Source organism: Malus sylvestris, chromosome 11 (genome assembly GCF_916048215.2).
Source record: "Malus sylvestris chromosome 11, drMalSylv7.2, whole genome shotgun sequence".
Lineage (NCBI taxonomy): Eukaryota > Viridiplantae > Streptophyta > Magnoliopsida > Rosales > Rosaceae > Malus > Malus sylvestris.
In genome coordinates this window covers 31,586,698-31,603,003 of record NC_062270.1, presented here as the reverse complement: position 1 = coordinate 31,603,003, position 16,306 = coordinate 31,586,698, and the positions used below count along the sequence as shown (strand labels likewise).

Below are 16,306 nucleotides of genomic sequence, written 5' to 3'. Positions count from 1 at the left end.
GCTTTCAAAGTATTTGCTCAATAAATAGAGCATTACGAGTGTTCAAAAATATATAGAGTGAGAAAGAAAGAAAAGTTCAAATATTTTCAGTATCCTCCTATTTCTCTCCTATCTGCAATTATTTTGTGTTAGTGTAATATATTGCAACAACCTCGCTCCTGTCCCTAACAAAGGTTATCTCTCTAACTTTTGCCTATTTATAATACGTTATCAGCACGACTCTATAATCATTTCTCATTTCCCTTCATCGAAAGAAAAAAAAATGTTTCCTCTAAGGTTTTTACTATTCTTCTTCCTCATCTGCCTCAATTGTTGGATATACCCTCGCGAAGAACTGTTTTCACCATGTGTACTTCTAGTTCTCAACCTAACAATAACTTATATCTTTGATTTCTTATTTGGTGTAACTCTTGACTACTAACCCAGTGTTTATTTATGCAATCCAAGATGGTGCGGTATCATCGCCTATCTTGGACTGCATATCTAATTTTACTGCAAATTTTAAGTGGAGCGGTATAATCGCCCACCCTATCCTGCATATTTAAATTTGCCTGCTATTTAATTTTATTGCAATTTTAGGTGGTGTGGAATAATCACCCACCCTGCTCTGCATATTTAAATTTTATCGCAATTTTAGATGGTGAGAAATAATCACCCACTCAGCTCTGCATAGTTAATTTTATTGCAATTTTAGGTGGTGCGGTATAATCGTCCACCCTGCTCTGTATATTTAAATTTTCCTGCTGTTTAAAGTGGTGCGGAATAATCGCTCATCCTATACTTGTTTCGATGAGAATTGTGTGGTACAGTTGCCCTTCTCATTAATCATGTAAATCTCGAGCTTGAAGTGTCGAGTACTTATCATTTTGGTCTAAAGATCAAAATTTGTAAGAACTAGAAGTTCTAACAATCGCCCTTTTCATTATTGCACGTTCTTACACACCTCATTTTTCCTTCAGAAAAGAAAATGGCGAACTTGGCAAAGCTTGATTTTGTTACCTTGGATATTACTGAAAAAAAACTACCTTACTTGGGTAATGAATGCCATGATCCATCTGGAGGCAGGAAAATCTTGGGAAAACCTTCAAAGAGGATAACAGTGCATCATCTCAAGATCGGGCGAAGGCCATGATCTTTATCCGTTGCCACCTGGATGAGGGACTGAAGAGCGAGTACCTCACGGTTGAAGATCCATTAACCCTTTGGAAGGCACTGAAAAATAGATATAATCACCAGAAGACGGTGATTCTTCCATGGGCCCGTTATGAGTAAACTCACCTAAGGATCCAGGATTTCAAGACGGTGGCTGAATACAATTATGCGATGTTCAAAGTTAGCTCCCAGTTGAAGCTCTGTGGAGAAACAATCACTGAGGAAGATATGCTGGAAAAGACTTTTAGCACCTTTCATGCCTCCAACGTGCTCTTGCAGCAGTAGTATAGAGAAAGAGGCTTTACTGAGTACAACAACCAGCTAATATCTGTACTCCTTGTAGCTAAGCAAAACAATGAGCTTCTGATGAAGAATCATCAGTCCTGACCTACTGGATCAGCATCATTCCCAGAAGTGAATGCTACTTCCCTTGAAGGAAATACCACATCCTCTTGTGGAAATAATTACAAACGAGGAAATGGCCATAAGCGAGGCCGATGGAATGGGAAAGGCAAGAACCATGGTGTCTAGTTTCACAACCAGGTTCCAAGGCATAATCTAAGCCCGAGCTTTAAAAATGCAAATCGCCAGAAAGGAAAAGCTTATATGAACACTCCTAGAAATCCTGAAGAAGTTTGCCATAAGTGTGGTGGCAATGGACATTGGATGCGTACTTGTCGCACCCCAAAGCATCTGGTGGATCTGTATCAAGTCTCCCTCAAGGAGAAGGGTGTCGAGACCAATTTCCTCGACCAGGCTCAACCGATGAAAACACATGATCCAGTGTCCAATTTATCAGGACAGTTGAAGACAACCCACCTGGATATTTCAGACTTTATTATTGAAAGAATGAATGAAGTTTATGGGTTCAATTGAATTATTTATGTTTAATGTACTCTTGTTATTTGTACTTGTGGTTTAATGCTCGCATTTTCAATTCAATAAAAGTAGTATTCCAATATGAATTAACTGCTTTTAACTGTAATTTCTTTACTCAGAGAACATGGATAAAAATTATGGTTATTCTCAAAACAAGAGCAATGGCGAAGACTTTTGTCTTGTAGACAGTGCAACCACGCATTCAATACTTCGAAATCGAAAGTATTTCTCGAACTTGGTACTTGCAAAAGTAAAGGTAACAACAATATCAGGACAATCAGATGCAATTAAAGGCTCAGGAAAAGCCTAGATTATGTTACCAAATGGAACAATATTGTCCATACAAAATGCGTTGTACGCCACTTGGTCTACTCGAAATTTATTGAGCTTTAAAGACATACATCTAAATGGATACCACATTGAAACGAAAAGTGTAGAAAATGTGGAATATTTATGCATTACCTCCAATGATACCCAGAAGCGTATATTGGAGTAGTTGCGTAGTTTATCAAGTGGATTGTATTATACATACATAAAGACAATTGAGGCATATACTGTCATGAACCAAAAGTTCATTGATTTAAAGGTTTACATATTTTGGCATGACTGTCTGGGTCATCAAGGATCTACCATGATACGCATAATCATTACCAACTCTAATGGACATCCATTATTGAGCAGACATATTGATGTCTCAAATGATAACCCTTGCAAGGCTTGTTCCTAAGGGAAGTTGGTAATTAGACCATCACAACTAAATGTTGATGATGAATCCCCATCACTTTTGCAAAGAATTCAAAAGGATATTTATGGACCTATTCAATCCCTTGTGGACCATTTCGATATTTTATGGTTTTATTGATGCATCTACCCGATGGTCACATGTTTGCCTATTGTCTACTCGAAATGTAGCTTTTGCGAGACTTTTTGTTCAGATAATTAAGTTGTGAGCACAGTTCCCAGATCATCCCATTAAGTTAATTTGACTTGATAACGCTGGTGAATTTACGCCTCAAACCTTTAATGATTACTGCATGGCACTGGGCATTGATATTGAACATCCAGTTCCTCATGTCCATACTTAAAATGGTTTAGCAGAGGCATTTATCAAGCGGCTTCAATTAATAACCCGCACTCTGCTCATGAAAATGAAATTACCAGTCTCTGCATGAGGACATGCCATCTTACATGTAGCATTATTGGTTCGACTGAGACTCATAGCCAACCACCAATACTCATCAATACAACTCGTGTTTGGACATCAACCAAACATTTCACATTTACGAGTTTTTAGTTATGCTGTTTATGTGCCTATTGCACCGCCACAACGAACTAAAATGGGACTTCAACGCAGACTGGGAATTTATGTGGGTTTTGATTCACCATCTATCATTAGATATTTGGAACCTTTGATGGTGATATGTTTACAACTCGTTTTGCTGATTGTCATTTTGATAAGACATGATTCCCGTCGTTAGAGGGAGAAAAGATCGTTTCAGAAGAACGGCAAGAGCTGACATGTGTTGTTCCCACCTTATCTCATTTTGATCCATGAAACACTTAATGTGAAAATGAAATGAAAATGATCGTTCATCTTCAAGGTATTGCTAATCAAATGCCATATACATTTAATGATGCTTCGAAAGTGACAAAGTCACATATACCAGCTGCAAATGCACCTGCAAGAATTGATGTACCTGTTGGATAAAATAAAGTGGCAGCAAATGATTCATTCAGTGCATACCTGAAGCGTGGTAGACCTCCACGTTCAAAAAATTCAGCCCCTCAAAAGAGAAAGATGAGGGCACAGTTGAACCCAAATGAAATCATTCGGGAAAAGAAAATGAATGATAAATCCACAATTCATGATTCTATACTTCTAAAAAAAGAAAATGTCTTTGATGAGACACATGTCCCTGAAGAGACAGAAGTACATGAAAGTAAAGAAATATCCATAAATTATGAATGTACTAATGAATTGTGGGATCGAAATAAAATAATCATCGACGATATGTTTGCATTTGCAATAGCCACTGAAATTATATTAAGCGATGACATTGAGCCCCGCTCTGTTGATGAATGTAAGCAGAGACATGGTTGGCCTAAGTGGAAAGATGCAATCCATGCAAAATTAAATTCCTTGGAAAGACAAAGTGTTTTTGGACCAGTAGTCCAAACCCGCCTGGTGTGAACCCCATAGGTTACAAATGGGTATTCACAAGGAAACGCAACGAGAAAAAACGAGATTGCAAGATATAAAGCACGACTCGTTGCACAAGGTTTTTCACAAAGACCTGAAATTTATTATGAAGAGACATAATCTTCTGTAGTGGATGCAATTACGTTCCGTTACTTAATAAGTTTGATGATTTCAAAAAAAAACTTGACATGCGACTTATGGATGTGATCACCGCGTATCTATATGGAGAATTAGATATTGACATATATATGAAAGTCCCAGAAAGATTTAAGTTGCCTGAAGCAACTAACAAACCACGTGGTATGTTCTCAATCAAATTAACTATATGGGCTAAAACAATATGGACGAATGTGGTATAATCGTCTCAATGAGTATTTGATCAAAGAAGGATATATCAAAAATGTCATCTGCCCTTGTGTGTTCATTAAGAAATCAAATACTGGATTTGCTATAATGACAGTATTTGTCGATGATATGTACCTAGTTGGAACCCCTGAAGAGCTCAATAAAATTGTTGAATATCTGAAAAAACGAATTTGAAATGAAAGAACTTGGGAAAACAAAATATTGTCTCGGCCTGCAGATCGAGCATTGTGCTAATGGAATTTTGGTCCATCAATCAGCTTACATTGAAAAATTACTGAAACAATTTGGCATGGACAAGACTTATCCACTTAGCACCCCAATGGTCGTTCATTCTTTGGACATTAAGAAAGATCCATTCCGTTCAAAAAAAGATGATGAACTGGTCCTTGGTTCAGAAGTACCATATTTGAGCGCAATAGGTGCTTTATTGTATTTAGCACAATGTATTAGACCAGATATAGCTTTTTTAGTTAACTTGTTAGCCAAGTATAGCTCTGCTCCAACAATTCGTCATTGGAAGGGAGTCAAAGATGTTCTACGATACATTCATGGGACAACAGATATGGGTCTCTTCTACTCAGACAAGCCCACAAATGACCAGATCCTTGTTGGATACGCAGATGCTGATTTTCTTTCCGATCCGCATAAAGCATGCTCACAAAATGGATATGTATTCACTAATGGGGATACTGCAATTTCATGGCGATCAACGAAGCAAACGTTAGTTGCTACATCTTCCAATCACTCAGAAATAATTGTTTTACATGAAGCAAGTCGTGAATGTTCTTAGTTAAGATCAATGATCCATCACATCCAGAATTCATGTGGTCTACCTTCAAAGACAGACGCTCCAACTGTCATCCATGAAGATAATGCAGCCTGTGTCGCCAAGATGAAGGAATGATTTATCAAGGGTGATAAGACTAAACACATATCTCTAAGATTTTTTAGTGCACATAAGCTTCAGAAGGCTAAAGTTATTGAAGTCAAACAAATCTGTTCCAATGAAAATTTAGCAGACATGTTCACCAAATCTATACCAAAGTGCACATTTTAGAAGTTAGTGCAGAGAATCGGATTACGGTGCAGAGAATCCGATTACGTCAGCTTACAAATTTGAAGAATGAGGAATCAGGGGGAGATACAATTTAGGGGAAGCATCCATGATACATGCATGTTGTACTCTTTTTCCTTCGATTAGGATTTTCCCCACTGGGTTTTTTTATCAAGGTTTTAACGAGGCAACATAAGCATGCTTAACACCATATCAACAATCCGGATAAAGTTGTACTCTTTTTCCTTCGCTATGGTTTTTTTTCCCACTGGGTTTTTTCCAAGTAAGGTTTTAACGAGGCAACTGATGTTAATATGTGGGCATCCAAGGGGGAGTGTAGTGAGTATGTATGCCCACATGCATACAGTAAACTTTTCACAAGCTTAATAGTATAATTTGTTTGGTTTCAAAGTATTTGCTCTATATATAGAGCATTACGAGTGTTCAAAAATATATAGAGTGAGAAAGAAAGAAAAGTTAGAACATTTTCAGTATCCTCCTATTTCTCTCTTATCTGCAATCATTTTGTGTTAGTGTAATATATTGCAACAGCCTCGCTTTTGTCCCTAGCAAATGTTATCTCTCTAACTTTTGCCTATTTATAACACATAATTATTAGTACCGAGTAATCATGGTGATGCCAATTATACTAGGAAGGCATATTAAAGAAATGTGCATCTTTCAAACTTGTATCTTGATGCACTTATAATTGTATACCTTAAAGATTCATATCAGGATACGTCGCCTCCTATTTTTTTTAACCAACAATATTTTCTATAGTAAGGAAGAAATGGTGGGCTTAGTCTCATAATAGGTTAGCAATTCGTCTTTAGCAAGAATCGAACCTAAGATCTCTCACTTACAAGTGGAGATATATACTACTAAACTATAATACTAAATGACATTATAATAAGTACTGCTGCTTTATAATTTAGGGTATTCTTGTCATTTTTTATTTTTAATTGAAAAAAATGGCACATGCATCAAAGAAATTGAGGAGTCATGGCTCTCCTCATCACTCTTCACGTCGTCAAGTTGGTCACGTGATTATATAATAGGGTGAACTACCAATTTAATCCTTAATATTATATTCTAAACTACTATATTCAATTTTTCGTCAATTTAAGTCATGTTACTTGCATATGATACACATTAAAGGGTAGATTGGTAGTTTTTCATAAAGAAATAGTGTATATAATTAACTTTGAAGGGTAAATTTGTAATTTTTCATAAGAAATAGTGTAAATTAACATCGGAGGGTAAATTAAAATGACATTATCACACTCTAGAGTTTGCTAAGTGACTTAGGTTGACGAAAATTTTGATAAAATAACTTTGGATATAATAGTAGGGATGAAATTAGCAATTTTTAATGAATTTAGGGACTTACCAAGAGATCGTTCCTTACAAGCATTCTCTCGACAGTAAACTTCATTCCCAAGAGTAAATTGAACAATTCTATACGTAACAAAACTACCTTGCTACACCTTTCACTCCCAAAAGGTCAAAATTATGAACAAAAAAAAAAAAAATACAAATAATGATAGGTGGAAGAACAAAAAATAGGAAAAATCACTTAGTTTAAATCGCTGCTGCGGACGTTGGGCATTCTGAAGGCAATAACGTTGTTTTGTCACGAGTTCATTCTCAACAGGACACCAATTTACAACGAAGGTTGCTGTACTATCGCGATGTTAGGTCCAGTAGTTACAATCGCTCAAGAAATTGTTCGCCTTTTGAATGATGACCAGCCACAGTTCTGTATAGTATTGGTGTTCTGCGACTCTAGTCCTGTCGTCCGCCTGATCAGTGAGCAGTCATTGATGTACACAGTCAGCCATGAGTAGGTGTCAAACATCACCGGAGGTACCTTCCAAAGCGACCGTAGGTTCAATCCAGTGAAATTCCACTGCGAAGAGAAGGGCATAGTCCGCAGGCTCAACTCTAACTCCCTTTCACTTATCCTTCTGTGATCAGTGGATATGGATAACATCTTGAGAAGAACCACGAAAGCATTTGTTGTCGAGATTGTACAGTGATGGTCACCTGAGAAGATGCAAAGACAAGAATTTCTTATTTGGTATCCTTAACTCGCTTTTTTACTAATTAAATTGCACATGCGCGCACACATGGATTGAACCTCTATACAATATAAGAGAGATTATCTTTCTTCAACTAGGTTTAGAACATACCTTCTCCAAATAAAATCAATTAACTTTCATCATCTGAACTAGAATTATCCATTCGTCGATCTTGGATTGCCGGGAAAAGCCGCTTATGAAGATCAGGAGAAGGAGGCTGCCGAAGATCGGAGGCAGATGGCATTGTTGAAGGCTGGCGGGGATCTGAGGAAGGTGTCTCTTTTTTCTGAACTTTTGTCGACTTTTTTGGTGCCAATCTTACCTCTCTACAAACCTTATCTAGCATTATTAGAAAATCTCGGACAATAATAAACAGTCGTAAGCCTTCATCCTTCCCTGCATTCCCATGAAAGTAGTCACCGGTGCTCTTCACCAGAGCCATGATTCTCTTTTCTTCCTCGAGGAGACCCGTGATATCAACCTCAGCATTCTGCACAAAACTCTTCAGTGTTTCATGGAACTCACTATCTTCCCCTGAATCTTTCATGTCCGTGTTCAGGAAGTCCCGGTTCTTTATCAGCGAATGACCAAGTTTGGCAACAGTTCCTGTTAAGCTTTCAGCATCCAAAACAGATGCTTTTCTAACATTCTCAAGTTCATTGCTTAAACCTGAAACTTTCTCAAGTCCAAGACTGCGATAGTGTTCTTGTTCTTCTGTTTCGTTGGAAGTGTCCTCAAGGAGATCATCTGTTTTGACGCTAGAGAAACTCCTGCTCTCTTTTGCTGTACGAGCAGCTCTGACACCCTCAGAGCGGATTATTTCCTGAACAACAAAGTGCAAAAGCGTTGTCTTGCCATCTATTCCTTTAACATCTGACAATTTCAAGAGTGTGTCAAGTTTGAATGCTTGTGCTCTACCACGAAATGTTCCGTCATTCATGCGATTTCCAGTTTTAAGAACAGCTTCTAAAAGCTTGAGGAAAAGCCGGCTGCTTCTCAGTTCCTTACATGCAACCTGCCGTAGAAATGAGGTGCCATATGATTTAGATATTTTTCATACCAACGTTTCAAGATATGGACCAAAAAACGCTCGCAGACAATGTCATGCACATACAAAAAAATGATAGGTTACAACAACAAGAAACTGCACCCCATTTTAATATAAACTGATAGACATTTTTTATATATGCTGTAAAAGTACATTCGTATACACCCTCATGCCAGATTATCTCCAGGAGTCTCCCCCAGATGCAGATAGATACCATATCTCCCGGAGTCCCCGAGATGCAGATAGATACCATATCTGAAGTCCCAAGGACAGTATGGTCTGCGGCATTTGAGCCTTCAGCTTTGCTGATATGACTAAGCCTAAGCTATCTAATAGACACGATATCGTTTTGCCTCAAGAAAGCTATCTAACAGATAGTTTTAATATGATACTGTCCTTTGCTTCTACATGCGAATATCATTAGCAATATAAAAATGAAATCTGAATAAACTCGTCATCGCAGAAGTGATGTGAACTTCAACCATAAGCAGACCGTACAAAATATCTGCGAACATTTTCCAATCTCTTCAGCAGTCTCATCAAAGGAGAAATAGCAGTCATGGGACATTTATCATTAGAGCTTGTAGATGAAGTAAAGCAAGAGTCGGGGTCCAAACCCCACCAGAAATAAAAGCAACCACAGGTCTGCCACTACATAAAGTTCTCAACACATGTGCATAGTGGCAACCAATCCCATCTGTACTTTGCAATCATGGCATTCATTTTTCTCCTGTTACATCAGACTTATTCATGCTATTTCAACTGTATATTTTTCTTTTGCGATTGGCATTTGGCTCTTTATCGGTTTAGGTTTTCAAACAAAGGGTGTGCATTCTCCATTATCAACTGATAATTCGCATAGCCCAAAAGACTGTCTTTGTGTAGGGTAGGAGAACATACGATGCTAGCTTAACATAGATCTGCACTGTGTTCTACGTTTAATTGTTTGTTAAGTTGTATAAACATAATTTAGGTAGCTATATTAATTCTTTTTAGCACTCTCTGAACAAGTATAAGTTAATCTAAGAAAAGTAAAAGCATGCGTAGATGAGCTATGACACGCAAAATCATATAAATGATGGAATTCAGAAACACAGTACCTCTAAGGTCTCGAAAGACTCTTTAAGGTGAGTAGCCTCCTCCTGAAGAGTGCACATAAAAAGTAATGCTTCCAATCGCTTAAAAGCAAATGGGATGTCAATCAAGGCTTTCAGGAACCGCTCAGCAGGCCCAAGTTGAGAAAGTGGACCATTGAACAGTCTAAGCTTTAGTTCTTCTTCTTGTGTTGGTGCCATCTTCAACAAGGTTTCTAAGAATTCTGAGGGAAGCTCATTTCCTGATCCAATTAAGAAAGTTATACGTATGTTAATGGCTCACTGTAGAAACGGTCTTTATTAAGAATTATTTATATGTTATTCTATTAGTCAGACAAGATGTTCCCTCAAGAATTTTGAGAAGATGCTCCCATAAACAAAGTGGCCCCCCAACTTTCAATTGCATCAATGTGACCCTCAAAGTCTTGTACCATGCATAAAGGTGGCTCCAACTTCTGATCCTTCAATTCCTGTTCAAATCGATCACATGCAAAGCGGATGACCAAATATTGAGGGCAGTTTTCACTTATGGGTTTCAAAAACAATGCTTTGAAGTCCTACAGTAGATAAGCATGTTTGGTAGTTTATGTTATTCTTAGTCTACAGTGTTTGATTACACGGTTAATTAGTTCAATTAGGTTTTTTGTAACGTTTGTTTAGCATGTTAGAGTACATTGACTATATATTAGAGGGGGAAGAGCAAGAGGAGAGAAAAAGGGAGATAGAGAGGAGGGGCGAAAAAGAGACAGATATGTTCTTTGTAAATCTTCAATTTAGGGTCTAATATACCATTCTACTACTTTCAACCAAAAAAATAATAATTACTATTCTACTTCTACCCCTGAAATTACATTATGTGCTTGCTGCATGACAATTTTTAAGTGAAAAACTAATGGATCAGATGCCGTGGGGTACATTGATGCATAATCCCTGAGTTTGGGAGGCATATTGATGCATTTCAGTGTCCAATTTGATTATCAGGGAACAGTTCAGGGGGAAATGGTTATAAAAAGCATAAATCATAAGCAGAGTGAACAAACTATCTACGCATCAAGATACAGAATCTCTAGTCTACCGGCTGCTAAGTCCACCATAAAATTTTAAAGATAATATGACAGAAAAACAACAAATCACAACTACATCAAAGATTGCTGCCGTCCAAGCTGCGTGAATGAGGAAGAAAGGTATATCAAGTAAATCAAAACACGTCAAATCCTATTAACAAACTTTGTCCCACAAGACCTTCGGCCTTCACTTCCTTCCCTTAATCTTCAGAAGTTTTCTTACTCCACAAGCACTAGGTCAATTTTGTTTCAACTAAATGCTGTACAGATAAGTGGACAAGTAACTCCTCAAAGAAAATGTTTCGCCAAGAATTTGCAGAGTAACATTAGCCCTAATTGCATCTGCCACTTGAACTGACCCAAGTCAAACTTCATAAAATTACTAACTTGCAGGCTTCCCGATAGGAAATTCATGCATCCCTTCTAGTAGATTTCATTTCGACACACTGTAAAATGAGGAAAGGACAATACTTGCATATTATTTGATGCCATGGAAAGAAGGAAGGAGAGAAGTTACCTTCACGAATTGCATCACAGACTTCTTCTATGGTCACATTCAATGCCCGCAAAAGAATTGATAGATTTTGTGCCTTTTTGGGATTAATAAGTTGAATGAGCTGAGGCGTAGGATTTTGGGATGAAGACTCTTTATTAAGTTCATTTTTGTTTTTATCAGCGGCGTTATACCCAAAGAGAGTTTCAATCATATTTTCATCGAACCTGTATAAGAACCACATTGTTTTCAGAGGCTTATAATACCTAATGATTCATGGATCACAAAGAAGAAAAGGTAAGAAAACTGAGACTTACTGGAACGATCCTGATTTAATCTGATGCCAAACCATTGAGTGATCCGGGTTTGCTAGAACCTTATCCCAAAAAAAGGGCTTCAGCTTGGTTTTCGGAGCATCACCATCAGCCTCCGATCCAGCATCCGGTGGGCGTTTTGGTGCAAGAGGTGGAGGTCGAGCTACCTTTGAACCAATAGCCATTGCTGGAGGTGGCCGAGGAGGAGGAACGCCACTCTTTGGAGGTGGTGGGGGGCGAGGGCCAGGAGGTGGTGGGGGATGAGGACCAGAAGGTGGTGGGGGGCGAGGACCAGGTGGTGCTGGAGGAGGTGGTGGGGGAGGGCCTGCACTTCCTGCGGCTTTTAAAGCAGCAGGTACAGGTGGTGGAGGAGGACTAGCCCTGCTGGGAGGAGGCCTAAAAGAAGAAGGTGGTTCAGGTGGGAGAAGTTTTGCTCTGCCAGGAAGGGGCTTCAGAGGAGACATTCCAGGAGGAGGTGGTACTAGTCCATTGATATTGTTGGACGCGTCAAACTTGGAAGCACCTCCAGGGGATCCTAATTCTGCAATTTCATTTAGTGAAGCATTGAGAACATGAGACTCGATGTGATAATGCTATTAAAGATTAGGCCTTCCAGAGATGACTTTGAGTTATTACCTAATGATTGATGGTCAAGCTTCTCTTCTTTCATTGAATTTCCCATAGCATAAGACTTGTATGAAGAACCTGAAACATAAAAAATTTCAAAGAAATGTCGAAATGGAAGGGCTCCAAACAACTGAAGATAATATAAACAAGATATCCGAGAATTATACCAGCAGAATCAGTTAAACTCAGGCTAAGGAGGGGCCTCTCATCATTTTGTCTACCCTTTTTCCCATTCCTACAGATTTTAGTACAGCATAAAAAGAGCAATGCTGCAACAATAAATGTTACTGATGCAGTTATAACAACAGCAGTAACAATTGTTTTATGTTCATCTCGTCCTTTATGTTCCTGTATATTTGAACTGGAAGCTGGCCCTGAAGATTGAAGACTCGAATTTATGGGATCTGAAGGAAAAAATGATCCTTGTGGAGAATGGCGTGCAGGCCTAGGACTAGGACTTTGAGAAGTGGAAGGTGCTACACCAGGAGATGGTGCTGGACTACGTTGAGAATATCTTGGTGCAGAGGCTGGAGAAGGTACATCAAGAATGCTCTGAGGCAAATCACTAGCCAAATTTCTTCTTGGAACATAAGGTCTGGGAAATAGGGACTCAATATACTTAGCATACCAAATCTTAGAGGCACCCTCTTCTCCAGACACACTGAACAAGAGATTATGTTTTCTTAAACAATCTGAAAGAGTATGTTTCACCTCAGGATGCAGGACATTAATAAGCTTTTGAAACTTTTCTTTTCCCAATAACCGTGTTTTTGAATTAATTTCATCTGTGCCACTAGATGCTTCCTCTGCTAACCACAAGTCAAGATGTTCAATAGCTTCCGTCAAATGGATCAAATCTACCCTGCAACTAATCCATAACAGCTGTGCCTGCAGGCCACATAATTTCATATGTTTTAGTTCAACTTTTGCAAAAATGAGAATATTAGTGAAGAATACAAACTTCACTGGTGAAGGCTGGTGAAAGTGAAGCTTAAACACATCAAAGTATTATTTTTCATATAAGTTGTCTTCTGTTAAGGCCTTGTATCTGCAATATATAATTTGTTAAAATTACCAAGGCACTGCTTAAGCCAAATACTACTTCTGGAATCGAAATAAGTTACCCCCAAACATTCTCATTAAATTAACATAATCAAGATAAATTTCAGTAAAAAACAGCTTCGTCCCTTAAACATTTCATAAGCTCCACACGGACTTCCACGAACTCTAAAGCTTAGACTTTTTAACCAACTTTTGAATCTACTTTTCCATCCACAAATATGATATGATGCTCCCCTACTTTTGTGATCTTTATATAAGATGCGTCTATATAAATTTAAAAACGAACAACGTTATAACATGACCAAATTTATCATGTATTGAATTAATCTACAACTCACAAATATGATAAGTTATCAAGCTGAAACAAAAAGAGTTATATAATGTGTTACCATGTCCCCATCAATCTTTCCAGTTGCTGGATCAACTAGTTGACTGAGAAAAACTTCCTCTGTGGTTCTGCTCTCCTCTGAGCTCATTGATGCTGAAGCACATAGCAGAATAACAAAAACAATAAAACGACTTGTCTTCATAAGACCCATTTTTTGTCGGATCGTCGTTCTCAACGTTCAATATCCTTCTCATTTCATCAATCCCAAAACCACTCATAACCAAAACCCTAGAACACCTTCATCGCGCAAAACCCACACAAAAGCTTCAAACTTTCACGATTTGGCACCAACCCAATTCGATTACCCTCAAGAAAACATCTATAATATCCCAATTTCGAGCAAATACAAGCAAATCTTCACCTACCCTCAAGAAAATCTTCACCTACCCACCAAATATTTTCTCGTGAGAATTTGAACTCTGAATACAATAGGAAGATATTCAATACCAAAATTAAGGAAACCCAGAATTTTTCTTCTCCAAAGCAGCCAAAATATTGAACCAAATCACAAAAAATTCAAAACCCAGAAAGAAACAGACCAGAAATAGCTCATGTGGAGCTGAAAAATTCAATATTCACCTTAATTTCCTTGAAGAAAAAGCCCTGAAATTGAATAAATTTCCAAATGGGTTCCAAATGTCAAATGGGAATGCAAAAAAGGCTCCTCGTGTGAAAACCTTATATATGTGTGTTCGATGCTGACCAGATCTACCCAGAGGAGCTTAAGGAATGTTTTTGTCAGCTGTTAAATTCGTAAAAAAGACATTGGCGGTATTGACCAGAACATGTCGACAAAGGTTTAAATTCGTTTCCCGTCTCTTTCCTTTTCCTTTTTCCTTTAATTTTTAATTTTTTTAGTTTTTTCCCCCCTCTTGTACCACAGTAAGTGTGTGCGTGTCCAAATTGGAATATTATCAACGTTTGTTGCGCCGAACTATTTCGGATTAGACTAGTTTCAAGGATTAAGTTGGATTTGTTTAGACTAGACTAAGCTGGACTAACTTAGTGAAGCGTTTGGTGCAGTGTTGGACTAAGAAGCTGTATAATAACAAATTCTATTATTATATTATTTAATATATAAATTATTAATATTTTATTATGATCTAGGTGACCGGAGATGACGAGAAGTTTATCGGGAGTGATGGTTGAGCATGACGAGGACGAGAGAGGATAGTCTTAGCTAGTCTCATGGTTATTGGGAGGGTCTCGCTAAGACCTCTTAGTGAAGGGTTTTGTCCATACTAGTCTCCTTTAGTCTCATTAATATTAGTCTCAGCATAGAACAAACACAGTATTAGACTAACAGCTAGTTCAATCCAGTCCAATCCTACTTAGTGAGGGCAAACAAACACCTTGTGTTATCCACTAATTTTATTTCATGTAGAAGATATTGAAAATTGAGTTTTTCCTTTTTCATCAGTGGTAATGTTGAAGCATTTGATAACGTTATAAATTTAGAGTATAACATTTCTGTTATCATTTTTCTCATTTTAATATTTTTATAAATGATTGATAAAAAATATTAACGTACTTTTCTAAGTGAGACCTGCAATTTAAGAGTGTTAATTCTTGACAAGACATGATAACTCTATTTGAAAACATTACGAAATAAACATGTTTGGTTCGTCAAAATCTTGTCGACTTGTTTAACATGATTAATATACAACTCATGTTTTGGGACAACTCGTCCAACCAGAATGATACAGTTTGACACGTTTATGTAATTGTGCAAGATATTAGCACGTATATGATGCATATAATCCTATACCACGAGATAACCCTTTGAATTGAAGTTGAAATGATACGTTTAACCAATTTATTTTTTGATGTGCCACTTATTATTATGGTCTACTGACATTCATCTTCACTTATATGTAAGAGGTTTTAGGTGCAAATTTCGAAAATGACGAGTTCACAACCAATTTATTCTCTCACCCCAATGATTTTTTTTAATGTAAACATTATAAAAAAAAATTACACCTTCTAGTGTCGAAGACACTAAAGTTGAACGAGATACAGTTGCAATTTAAAATTTTCTCATCGAAATCGACATGCAATGGTTGGTTTAAACCATAACTATGTTTGTATGCTGATTCCTTACAGCGGTCGAAAGCATGATAATATTTTAAGTTTTTAGATCTAAACTAATATAATTTTGTAATTAATCCGCATTTAATCCTCACATATACTCAAAACAAAATTGATATGTAATAGTCTTTTAAGGGTGCGTTTAGTACGTGGGACGAGACGGAACAGAGTGGGACGGACGCGTTCTGTCCCACGTTTGGTGCGCTTAAATTGTGTGGAACGCCTGTCCCACGGAACGAAAATGGGTTAAATTTTGGTTCCACATACCTCCCCTGGAATGGGTTGTTCCATCCCATGGAACACAAATTTATAATTTTTTGGACAACAATACCCTTCATCTTTTTCATTAATTCCATTGTCTACCCTTCCTCTCTCTCCCGTAGCCTCCCTCTCTTC

At 37.7% G+C, this 16,306-nt stretch overlaps 1 protein-coding gene across 4 annotated transcripts; it reads right to left on the bottom strand.

Annotated features, from left to right (window-relative positions):
* Positions 1–6,999: 6,999 nt before the first annotated feature.
* Positions 7,000–14,620, bottom strand: LOC126588801 (formin-like protein 5). 4 transcript variants are annotated; one of them, XM_050253923.1, is made up of 9 exons: positions 14,402–14,620; positions 13,824–14,241; positions 12,540–13,260; positions 12,382–12,450; positions 11,749–12,286; positions 11,456–11,658; positions 9,881–10,116; positions 7,844–8,747; positions 7,000–7,697 (listed from the first exon to the last, which is right to left on the bottom strand). In XM_050253923.1, exons 2-8 carry the CDS (start codon positions 13,971–13,973, stop codon positions 7,863–7,865), a joined length of 2,802 nt encoding a protein of 933 aa, XP_050109880.1. In that variant the 5' UTR covers positions 13,974–14,241; positions 14,402–14,620; the 3' UTR covers positions 7,000–7,697; positions 7,844–7,862. The 4 variants fall into 4 exon arrangements, with proteins under 4 accessions (XP_050109880.1, XP_050109881.1, XP_050109882.1 ...); XM_050253924.1 differs by having other exon boundaries at positions 13,824–14,205; XM_050253925.1 differs by having other exon boundaries at positions 13,824–14,183.
* Between the last annotated feature and the right edge of the window lie 1,686 nt (positions 14,621–16,306).

Coding starts and splice junctions, on each gene's coding strand:
- LOC126588801 (XM_050253922.1), bottom strand. CDS start 13,973: ATGGGTCTTATGAAGACAAGTCGTTTTATTGTTTTTGTTATTCTGCTA. Junction 12,451..12,539: donor GAGTTTAACTGATTCTGCTG/GTATAATTCTCG, acceptor TTTATGTTTCAG/GTTCTTCATACAAGTCTTAT. Junction 8,748..9,880: donor AGTCTTTCGAGACCTTAGAG/GTACTGTGTTTC, acceptor TTTCTACGGCAG/GTTGCATGTAAGGAACTGAG.